General features: G+C 50.0%; 1 protein-coding gene across 1 annotated transcript; it reads left to right on the forward strand.

The window, feature by feature from the left end:
* Window positions 1-2,274: 2,274 nt before the first annotated feature.
* On the forward strand, window positions 2,275-2,606 carry LOC311631105 (anaphase-promoting complex subunit 13-like; the record flags this gene model as incomplete). The annotated part of the gene is given in 4 exon segments (XM_084900941.1): window positions 2,275-2,457; window positions 2,460-2,468; window positions 2,472-2,483; window positions 2,487-2,606. Coding segments are annotated over 4 exon segments (276 nt in total). The 5' UTR covers window positions 2,275-2,322.
* Between the last annotated feature and the right edge of the window lie 9,657 nt (window positions 2,607-12,263).

A 12,263-nucleotide genomic window follows, 5' to 3' on the forward strand; every position in this document is an offset into this window, starting at 1 on the left:
AGACTGACGTTTGGCTTTGAGTCTGTGACAGAAGGAACCACGTGCTTGCATCGGAGAACATACAACATCAGAACGGGGATGACTTAGGAGTCATCTACTTCTAGTCTGACTGCTTCCATTACAGGCAAAGATGTTCCCAAAGATGACACCGTGATACCAAGGATCTTAAAACGCAGAAGTGTGTTCACGTCCATGGAGAGGGGCATTGCGGGAGAGGACTTAAATACTTTTACTTTACACCCTTCTATGTCATTTTTTAAAAAATATATTTTATTGATTTTTGCAGAGAGGAGAGAGGGATAGAGGGCAAGAAACGTCGACAAGAGAGAAACATCGACCAGCTGCCTCTTGCACACCCCCTATTGGGGATGTGCCCGCAACCAATGTACATGCCCTTGACGGGAAATGGAACCTGGGCTTCTATGTCATTTCAATTCTTCATAGTAAGCCTGTGTTACCTTTATAACTAGCAAAATAAAGATCTTTCCATATCGAGGAAAAAACTTGCAGAAATCAGCACCCCTTCCCATTTGCAGTCCCTCAGAACCCCAGCTCTAAGCCTTCCGTGACCTTGAGCTTTCCACCCAAGGGCGACGCTCCTACTACTGTCATAGAGTTATTGTCGCTCAAATGCATTCACCCCCGTCAAATGCTTAGCACAAAGTCTTGTGATTCGTAAAGATTAAAAATATTCCTTATATTATTATTTTATCCTGATGTTTATTTTAGTCCCTTACGCGCAGCCTTGGCCACTATTTCTTGTTGTTGTTGATCCTCACCCTAGGATATTTTCCCATTGATTTTTCGGGAGAGTGGCAGAGAGAAAGAAAGACAGGGAGAGACCAAGGGCCTAGGGGAAGGTGGGAGACCAAATCTGGATGGGGAGGGGGGGGGGGCTTTGGGGGAGGGCAGGCAGCTTGTGGGGAGCTGGAGGGAGGCGGGGAGGAGGGGGAGGCCGGAAGGGCGGCCGGAACCGCAGCCCCTCCCTCCGGTGAGGGCTGAGACCCCCTCCCGGCTTCCTGGCCCTGCCCGGCCAATGCTCCCGCCTCTGACGCGCTTGTCAGGCGGCCGCCGGGGAGGACTCCGCAGGAGCCTCAAGTGCCACCTACTCCCGCCGCTCTCCCGGGCGAGGCTTCTATTTCGGGCACCGCATTATTTCCTGCTGTGATTTTTTCAGCCTTCTAATTCGGGCTCTGAGGTAAGCCGTGACATCCGCTGCCTCCCCCTCCCGCGGGGCCCAGCCTGCTCTGGGGGTTCAGGGGCGCATCAGCCACCTCCCCCTCCCCCTAGGTCTCCAGGAGGAGGGACGCTGCGCCCTGGGCAGGGTGAGGGTCTAGCCACAATGTATTTCTGGGCAGATTTAGGGAAAAATGGCAGGGACCATTGTGTCCAAATCCACCGAGGGGACTGTGGATGCTTCCAGAATCAGTGGTTTCCTGCTGCTGCTGGACAAGGCCCCTTTGCGAATCTGATGAAGGGTCTGCACCCAGAAAGCACCCATGTGCACCCCTCCCCCCCTAAATGCACACGGAGATGCAGCAGATCTGCCTATAATGTCAGGGCTGTGCTTGGGACCCCATGTCATGTTAAAAGCCCAGCAAAAGGCCCCTGGAATCCCACAGATGTGCCTCCTCCAGCCAGTTTCCTCTCCATCAGATGCAGTGCTCCCCTCCTCTCTTTCCTCCCCTGGGATCAGCCCCCTTCTGTCTGATGCAAGGATTTCACCCCCAAATGGGTAACACGGGAGTTGGATGGTAAGCGCTTACTTGGTGTAGCTGGGCGTGCCCTGAGTCCAGGGGTTTTGGGGAGGACGGAGACTCTAATTCAACGCTTAGCAGCTTCAGCTCCGTCACCTCCCGGAGCCTCCATTTCCCTTGCACAATGGCACCCGGTTAAGAAGCTGGGGTGCAGCTTCCCTCCAAGACTAGAGCAGCCAGTCCCAGCTGAGCGCCTTTCACAGGTGCTTCTGTGTGGAGGGAAAGGCCCAGCTCATTTCCTGTGAATCACTCACACCTTGTCTGTCCCCCCCCCCCCCCCCCAGGGTGGGCAGCACTCAATAGTGTTTTGTTTTCAATCCAGATAGGTAAAATAGGGAATAGTCCAAAATAAGAAAGCAATGTCAGGTGACAAATCTCTAGAATGATAAGTCAAGACACCACACACACACACACACACACACACACACAGCAGCTAACGCGGGAATCGAGCCTCGGAGAGCTGGCTTGATTCTCGTGTTAAAAGAGGGATCTTTCGGGAGGTGCAGCGGCGGGCTCCGGCGGGCGCATCCATGGGTCGATTTGACAAGATCAAAGCTGCAGGAGAATGGACAGTGAAGTACAGAGAGACGGAAGGATCTTGGATTTGATTGATGATGCGTGGCGAGAAGACAAGCTGCCCTACGAGGATGTTGCAATACCGCTGAATGAGCTTCCTGAACCTGAGCAGGACAACGGTGGCATTTATCATTCTAGAGATTTGTCGCCTGACATTGCTTTCTTATTTTGGAATCTGTTAAAGAACAAGAGATGAAATGGACCGACTTGGCCTTACAGTACCTACGCGAGAATGTCTCCCCCTCCCTCCCCCCCCCCCCCGTTGGAAACTGACACCGCTCCCTTCTCATGCACAGATTTTTTTAAAAATATATATTTTATTGATTTTTTTTACAGAGAGGAAGGGAGAGGGAGAGCTAGAAACATCGATGAGAGAGAAACATCTACCAGCTGCCTTCTGCACACCCCCCACTGAGGATGTGCCCGCAACCAAGGTACATACCCTTGCCGGGAATCGAACCTGGGACCTTTCAGTCCGCAGACCGACTCTCTATCCACTGAGCCAAACCGGTTTTGGCCAGATTTTTTTTTTAATAGAGATACAAAATGTTAAAAAAAAAAAAAAGGGGGGGGGGTGGTTCTTCCATCTCTTCCTCTGTTGACCCCTCCCTAACACCTACAGATACACCTCGCACCTTCCATGTCTCTAGGGCTCTGTGCTTATTATTTTCTTAGTTCTTTCTCCTTCCCTGTGAGATGCCTCTAGTGCAGTATGCATGCTCAGCAATGGCCCCACGCTCTTAACTCTGGGACCTAATTCCTGATGTTCTCTGACCCTGTCAGGAGCTCTTCTCAAGCTCTTCTGAGCTTCTCCAGGGACAGCCTGCTGGTTCTCTCCGTCCCTGACTGTGCTTCCCCTGTGCTTGGCTCCTCTCTCTCCTCTGTGCTTGTTAAGGATGGCCATTACGAGAGTTCATCACGGGGCCTTCAGTCCGCTGTCCTCTGCTCTTGGGAGAGGGCTCTCACGGACTGGATGGTTTCGCCAGCCACTCTAGGCTACAAGCTCTGACCTCGTGTGTTCCAGTCCCAATTTCAGCTGTCCACTGGACAACCGTAAGCCCTTAGTCATCTCAAATTCAACACATCTTCCCCAAACCAGCTTTCCCTTTTCTGTGTGGGGCGTGGCCATTCCCCTGGTCACCGGCACCAAGGTTCGGTCAATGTTGACTCTTCCCTCTCCTCTCTGTCCACCTCCGTGCAGGCTCCAATCCTGTCCAGTCCCTCTCTGGGATCTCTCTCTAGCATCCACCTCTTCCTTCCCTTCTCACCTCTAGTCACCTGACCGTAGCTCTCAGTTCTGATGGCCACAGTAGCTTCCTGGCTGGTGTTTCTGCCTCTGGTCTCTCCATTATCTAATACAGTTAACTTCTGGGTCAAGACCCAAATCCATTACAACTTTCTCAACCACCTGCACTGCTTTAACACACCTCCCTTGGTCCATTCACTTTGCCAGTGCCTCTTATCTTGCAAATGGTATCTCTCCTATTGCTATTTAGCTTTTCACATTTTCACCTACCTGGGAGCTCCTAGAGCCCTCTCTCAGTCCTGGATCTGAGCTGACCCAGGGCCAGCCGGGATCCTTAGGTCCCAGAGCCAAGAGCGTGAGGCCATCACTGCTGCACCCTGACACTTCACACAGGTGTTTCGGATTCCTCATTGTCTCCCCTGCTTCTCGTTCTGGCTCACGTCAGCCCTTGTTTTTATTAACCCAGGAGTGTGCCCTGCACCAGAAAGCAGGGTCCAAGTCCCAGTGCCTAGAGGGACCAGCAGGGGGTGAAGTGGGTGAGGAGGGCCCGGTGTGCCGCGACAGGAGCGGTGGGGTGTGGCCTCTAGATCCCACGTCCTCAGTCCAGAGGGGTTGCTGCAACTCAGCCCTCCTTCATTGCCATTAGGCCCCGTGTGGTCAGGTTACCCAGTTTAAAAAACAAAACAAAACAAAACCCACCAAATTTAGATTTTTACAGGAAACTTCCCAATTTTAAAAAGCATGGTGCAGACCAAACAGAACACCACTGCAAGCTAAATTCAGCAGGGAGCCCTGGACACAAAGGTTTCCTGCCTTGTAAGTATTCGTGGTGGAGCACAGAGCACTGCGGACCAGGAGTTCATGTCAGTCAGGAGCTGTGTGACCTTGGGTAAGTTGCGTCCCCTCTCTGGGCCTCAGTTTCCTCATCTGTACAATGAAGGATCCTATGAAATGACCCCCAACGCCTTTCAGCTTGGTAATTCTGTGGCTCTCTGACTTATCCTGAGTGGTGGGGGGAATCCTATTTAATCGAATGATGATTGAGATTTACCATAAGCACACACTGAACATAGATGACCACATTTCAAAGAACTAGAGCACAATAAGGCATTGGTTGGCTGAAATTCACCAGGGTTAATTGGAAAATCCCCTTTTAATCAAGCTCATTGTGGAAAGGCTTTCTACAATAAAATCCCGGAGTTCAACTTCCTGCCTTTCTAAGCCCAGGAGATGCGGCAATGCCGGGCGAGGGGAACTGATGAGTCAGTGTCTGGGATGGTGCTGCCACCTGGGCTGACAGGGCCGCCGCAGAGGCCCCGGGGTCCTCGGGACACTCCCAGCCCGCGGGCCGCTCAGAGCAAGGCCCACCTGGCTGGGGCCGGGCTTAACATCCACTTTGGAAGAATACTCACTTCTAAGCTGGGGACTCGCTGGAAACGGCACTGCCGGGGACCTGTCGAGGCTGAATGCTGTGACATAACCTGGAGCTCCTTCCCACCGCAGAGCCGTGGAGCCCAGCAGGCCTTGGTCGGAATCCGGGCTCCTCCGGACTCTAGTTGTACGAGTGAACAAACGGCCAGTGTCCTTTGGCTTCAGTATTTGCCACCAGATCTCCCTTCTCCTGGCCCTCAGCCACACTACCTAGTGGAAAGGAGGCTCCTGAACCAGTAGCTCTGGAGTTTCCCTCTCTGTGGGCAACTTGCTGAGATCATAGAGCTGGAAGGGACCCCAAAACTCCCATCTCCCACCTCTCTCAATCCAAGGACTAAGCAGAGGCCCAGGCTCGGGGCAGACTTGCCAGAACCTGTGGATCTGGTTGGGGGCCCCATCTGGTGCTCTCCCTGGCCCGCAGCCTGCCGTGTTTATTTGTTCAGCATGTTTGTTTCGGCCATGGCACGGCCTGTTCTGACGCTGGCACATTTAAGAGGTGAGCCAAGAAAAGCACAGAATGGTTTGTTCTGAGGCGCAGGCAGCCAGGGTGGGAGACAGGTTCCAGGCTAGGTCTGTTTCCTCCTGCTCCTGGGAAACAAAAAGACTCCGGAGGGGCTTCCTGGGCCTTGGTTTTCCCAGGCCCATGCTATGGAAAGATTGGAACATGCAAACATAGTCTCCACCATCGGCTCCATTCCAAACCCCAGCTTCCACCCACTGAGTTCAAGCTCCAGCCCGATCCACTTGATCAGCCAGGAGTGGAGGTGTTGGGCTCAGCACCTGTCCTGCCCTCTGCCTGCAGCAACCTCCTCCTCTCTGCTTGTGACCACTTGCTTCTTCTTCAAAACTCAGCTGTTATGTCACCACCTCTAAAACCCTGACCTCACCCTCCGGATAGTCTGCCAGCAACTTTGCTTTTGTCTGATGGATACTCGGTGTAGGAATGCCACTTACTAGCTCATGTTCACAGAAGCAGTTGTTTGCAGTTATATAAATATTCGACTACCAAAAACTTGGAAATAAGTGCACTTTTGGGGGGTTTGGTGCTTTTTCTGTTTGTTGTTTGTTTGTTTGTTTGTTTTAATTGATATCATAGAGGAAGGAAGAGGGAGAGATAGAAACATCAATGATGAGACTCATTGATCGGCTGCCTCCTGCATGCCCCACACTGGGAATCAAGCCCGCAACCCTGGCACATGCCATGACTGGGAATCAAACTGGGACCTCCTGGTTCATAGGTTGACGCTCACCCACTGAGTCATGCCAGCGGGCTAAATGCACTTTTTGGCTGACAGGATAATTTATATCAATCTAAGTCCAGAGTGGTAGAGGGAAGAAAGGATGACAAAAGGAATTCTGGTGGCATAAAAGGTCTTATGCAGCCCTAGCTGGTTTGGCTCAATGGATAAGAGTGTTAGCCTGTGTACTGAAAGGTCCCAGGTTCAATCTCAGTCAAGGGTACATGCCTGGGTTGGGGGCTCAATCCCCAGTAGGGGGCGTGCAGGAGGCAGCCAATCAATGATTCTCTCTCATTAATGTTTCCATCTCTTTCTTCTCTCCCTTCCTCTCTGAAACCAATAAAAATATTTAAAAAAAAAAAAAAGTCTTATGCAGCTTTTTGACACACATGGCTGCCTCATTTTCCCCAAAGCCCTGGCACATAGTAGGTGCTAGAGATATTTTCTGAATACCAGCAGCATGTGAGGATGGAGGAGCATATAAGGATGGTAGTCCTTGGCCCTGGGAGTCATTGAAGCCTCTGTCAACCCTAGTTGGCTGTCCCCAGGGGACCAGGCTAAGAACCAATTCAAGAGCTGTCCTAGCCTCAGGCCCCTGTCCCCTCACTGGTGACATGCCCATCCTTAGCCCTCACCCAAGCAGCACTAACACTGGTGAGAACCTGGGTCAGCACTGTGTTCCGGAGCCCCGCCGAGGCGCAGGGACATCGGCCTGCGTTCCGATGCCGCTGCAGGCCCTGTGCTCCTCCGCTCTGCCGAGCCTGGCCAGCTGTGGGAGGTGCTGTTCTCCTTCATTTCCGCGATTAGCTCAGACCTTAAAAATCACAGCCTGGCGCCTGTTCCTCTCATGCCAAGGAAAACAGTAGATGTCAGAAACCTCCTTAGGTATCTGGAAGTGAACAGCTCCTCCTGCTCCCTCCCTTCCTTGTATGAGGTCATTAAATCAGGATGACAAAGCAAACAGTGACATGTACTGTTGGGACTTGTTCCCACATTGACTCCAGCCCTTCTCCAGCACCTCTCCTCCCCATGCTCAGAGTGGCAGGCCCAGGTGTGGACAACCGACTGAGCTGGAGCTAGGGATCCTGGGCAATGGAAGGCATCCACTGTAGCAATACCATAAAGAGTAGGTCCTGAATGGACCTGGGTAGCAGAGGGAATTGGATCTGAGCACCACCAGACATTTGCACAGAGGCTCCCAGCCCTCGGCATGCTCTCATTTATTCTCATTTGAGGTAAGGAGCGTGAGAATTCTTTTGACTTCACAGATGAGAAAACATGTCAGCAACTTATTCAGGGCTAAATGGCTTAAGAGTCAGAGCCAAACTTGAAATTAGTTTTACGACTCTAGTTACATCTTCCCACCTCACCACAGTTCCTCGAACTTCAGTCACTGGTATACCTGCTTCATACTTTTTCTGCCTTGTTGCATAGCAGCCTCCTATAATGTCCTTAAAGTTTTTCTTTAAATAAATTCACTTTGAAAATTGATCTCGTTCTAAGTAACACGTGTGTGTGTGTGTGTGTGTGTGTAAGTAATCATGTGTTTTTTATGTATCATTGCTAAAACTGAACATTTTCATCCTCCTCCCCTGAGTCAACTCTCCTAACAGCAGGGAGACTGGTGCCCACTTTGAGAAACGGCTCAGAATGCGCCTTCACAGGCTGGCAGTCACCAAGTGGCCGCGGAGTAGAGATGCGCAGCCTGCAGGATCGCCCGGGGCCACCGCTGTTGTTGTTAGGGCTGTGCCTCCAAGTCACAGAATCACGGCATCCTGGGGGATAAGTGAGACATCACAGAATCCAACTTCTAAGGGCCAAGGCCTCATTCCACATACCCAGTCACAACCCTAACGATGAAGGAGGCACCATTCAAAGGCATAAAGATGAATCAGATGGGTCCTTGCTCTTAAAAACAAAGATTACAAACATAAACAACTGAAAACTAGAGGAATAAGCAAAGGGTCTGGAATCAGAGGAACTAGACTGGGTTCCATCACCAACTCACCTTTGAACAATCCCCTTCATGTTCCTGAGCCCGTGTCCTTAAACAGAGATGACAGTGTTTCTTCCTTTTACCTTTTAGGACAACAGGAGATTTGGATTTTCTAAATGGGTGTGATATATCAAAATGTCAAGTTTTGCACCTTAATTCAGTACAATTTTTGTTCATTATACTTCAATAAAGGGGGAAATGGGAGTGAAAAATGCTCTGTAAAAGACCATAAAACTCTAATAAACTGTGTAAGTACTAGATAAGCAATGCCCAAACTCCTGAGTAGCGTATTTGCATTATGATTGCAGAATGACTCTAGTAAGAACTACCAGAAACAGGTTGGGGAGAGATGTGGGGAGCACCATATGGGCCTGACCAGTGTCCCCAACTCGCTGCTTCCAGGTCTTGGGCCTAGGAAGACGATGGTGAGCTGCACCAGCTTGCTGCCCTTCACTCCTTCAGAATTCTGCGTTTATTCTGATTCTCATGCTTTCTGCTTTGAAACCTGTCTTCCAGCTTCCCAACCCATCTCCAAGTTTTTGCATAGTAATGGCACTTTGCTGCCCTCTGGTGACCACTTCGTGCAATAGCTGCAGTGACTTTTCAAGGGGTGTGCGTGACAGCCTGAGGAAACCGGAGCCAACCCTCAAGATCAAGATTTTCCAGGGCTGGCAGACATAAAACCCAATTAAAGGCAGCTGCTGGGTTCCAGAGCTCCTTGATGGGAAGGGGCAGTTCAACAGGATTTTGCCCAACTAAGATAAGAATCCAGGCCTCTGTCTGCATTAACTCCGCTAACATGTTCAGTTCTCTGACTGGAACTGAAGCTTGTCTGCCTAGAAAACCCCAGGATAGGAGGGCCAGGACTAGAACAAGCCCTCCAACCCATTTAAAGCAACTGTTAACTGAGCACTTGTTTTGTAAACTGTTTGATGCCATAGGGTGCAATGCTGGTGGGTCCAAAATAAGATATACTAGTATAGTTCCTGTCCCCAACTCATAAATTCTACAAGCATAAATACCCTAAGCTCACACATCATTTGAGGGACTGTCCATTGCCTCAGGCCTAACGGCTATCAGAGAAGTAGAAATAGCATGCTACAGGCTGGTGGGGAAGGAGAGGGAATCACCACGGGAACCAGGGTTTCCTAAAAGTAGAGTCACTCAAGTTGGACTTGGAAAATGAGTAGAGCCTTACCTAGCAGACAGGATACTAATAATCACATGTTTATGTGCCCAGCATGGTTAAGGATTGTACAGCTACATCAGTTATTTCATCTCCAGCTCCATGTTATGAGGTAGGTATTATTTTCGCTAGTCAATAGACAAGGAAACCAAAGCTCCTTGTATACAGCAAGGATTAATAGAAAACGTAGAAAGTAAAGGCAAAAGTGCTTGAGGCAAATAATCTATTAGCATTACAATATCAGGTACTCCTGGTCAGGTGGCAGAAAGGAAGAGAGAAGGGCATATGGAAGGAGTGGTTATGATAATCAAAAAGTACAGGAACCATCCTAGCCAGTTTGGCTCAAAGGATAGAGCGTCCGCTTGCAGACTAAAGGGTCCTGGTTTCGAGTCCAGTCAAGGCCACGTACCTTGGTTGCGGGCTCCTCCCTAGCCCAGGTCTTGGTCAGGGCTCATGCAAGAGGCAACCAATCAATGTTTCTCTCACATCAATGTTTCTGTCTTTTCCACTTTCCCTAAAAATCAATGGGAAAATATCCTTGGGTGAAGATTAACAAACACACACACACACACACACACACACAAATGTACAAGAACCCAAAAGGTAAAGGGATTAAGTACAAATTATAGTTACAGAACAGTCATGGGGATGTACAGTACAGCATAGGGAATAGTCAATAGTATTATAATAACTATATGGTATCAGATAGGCACTAGTTTTATGGTGAGACCACTTAGTAAGTTGCGTCTAATCACTAGGTTGCATATCTGAAACTAATATATTGTATGTCAACTGTAATTGAAAAATAAAAAATTATTTTAAAAAGGTACAGAAACCCTATAAGGGATTTGAAAGCCTCAAGTGAATTTAGACCTCACTCTCTGGATAATGAAACCCTTTGAGCTTTCAGATCAAAGGACTCTGCTCCGAGATGCACTTTGGGGCTAATTCAGATGCACTTTAGGCCCCTTTGGGGAGGAGGCAGGTAAGAGGCAGAGAGACCTGTGCGCAGCCAGTGGACGATGCACAGGGATAAATCCTAAAGAGCCTGTTCAGACTGACGGGGGGATGAAGAAGGTGCAGCTCCCCTCAGTGGGAACCACTGTCTCCTCACACACTGAGCCCACTAACCAGCATCATCAAAGCCAGATCCAACAGGGCGAGAAAGATTTCTGGTCTCCCATGGACTGGAAGTCTCCTTCTCACCCTACTATAGTTGTGCCAAACCTCTAAAATCAAAGCAAGGCAGTGTGTTCAGATTGCAGAGAAGAAGTCTCGGAAACTGTTCTCGATGCCCACATCAAGTGAGGAATCTCAAGATCAAAAGGCCTGTCACAAGAAGACACCATACCCGCTTGATGCTGTGACCTGCCTCCCAAGGTCAAGGAGAGTTTTATGTCCTTTCCCAGCAGTCCAGCAAACCTGCTTGGGTCCCAACCCCGCACGGGAAGGCAGCACCAGGGGCGTGGATTCCTGCTTCTGACCGCCACAGGACTGGCAGGCTTCCCGCTGGCTCCCGCTCGCAGGAACCACACAGCTGCTGGTCGCCTGTCACACCCTACCCGGGAGGCGGCAGTATGTCAATGGTACAGCAGCAGATCCCAGCCTGTGACTAACGGTTTCATAAGTTGTTAGGGATTGTGTCACATTTCCCAAAAGAGCTGCTCCAATGAAGTTAGTGATGAGGAAAGGCTTGGGCTACCAGGACATGGTGCAGCTTCATTCTTCCTACCCTGGATTAGGTCAGTTCCAGAGAAAATATTTATAGCAGGCACTCGGCAGGCATTCCTTTTTTTTCTTTTTTGGTTGATAGTCATCCGAGGATATTTTCCCACTGATTTTTAGAGAGAGTGGAAGGGAGGGGGAAAGTCAAAGATAAACATTGATGTGAGAGAGATACATCAATTGGTTGCCTCCCACATGCCCCCCGGCCAGGCCTGGGGCTTGAGCCCAGGCGTGTGCCCTGACCAGAAGTCTAACCGTGACCTCCTGGTTCATAGGCTAATGCTCAACCACTGAGCCACACCAGCCGGGTGATATTGTTTTTTGAGAAATGACTTATCACTCTTAGCAGACCAGACTTCTCACATCTGTCAGGGTAACTAGTTTCTGATTACTGTGTCTTGCCTACCTCATGTGCACGGTCTGATCCAGAGGAGGAAAGCATCGCCTTGCCCACCCTCCTGCTGAGCCACAGCTTTTCTCCTGCCTGCTCAGAATGTCTGCCTCAGCCCAGGCACAGGCTCTCTACGTGCTTCCACACTCAGGCTTTCCTCTCCTGGAGAAGTGAGGCATTAACGATGGGGGTGGCGGTGGCGGTGGGGTGAGATAAGGCATCCTCTTGCATTTCTTCATGCTTCCAGAGAGAAAGGAACTTTGATTCCTCTCTCCACAGGGTGAGAAGCCCCACACAGGGGAAGACACATCCAGCTTTTCATTCTGGGACCTTATTTGCACTTTGCCACTGGAGAGACTAATCTCATTGGTCAGAGTCCAGGACAGTCAGAGGGCTGAGTTTTTATCAGGACTGTGCATGAGGTATGCTATGTCCTGAACCTGGTCCTGGTAAGTCCAGGTCTGTTCTCAAACCTGGCAGGAGGATTACAGTGGGAGGGAGTAAGAAACTCCCATGTGCATCAATTTTTTAGTTCCCTGAATGACAGGGACCCCCAGGTCACATCTCTGTGTGACCTCATATTTCAACACTCTTTGAGGAGGCGACATCAGTGAATCTGGGGTCTAATGGCCAGAAGCACCCTACCGCTCGAGAAAAGCAGTCCCTAAAGCTTAATGAAAGACAAGTGGCCTTAAACAAACATGAGCCATCTTCACC

Source organism: Pipistrellus hanaki (assembly GCF_964339955.1).
Source record: "Pipistrellus hanaki genome assembly, chromosome: 12".
In the NCBI taxonomy this organism is placed as follows: Eukaryota; Metazoa; Chordata; class Mammalia; order Chiroptera; family Vespertilionidae; genus Pipistrellus; species Pipistrellus hanaki.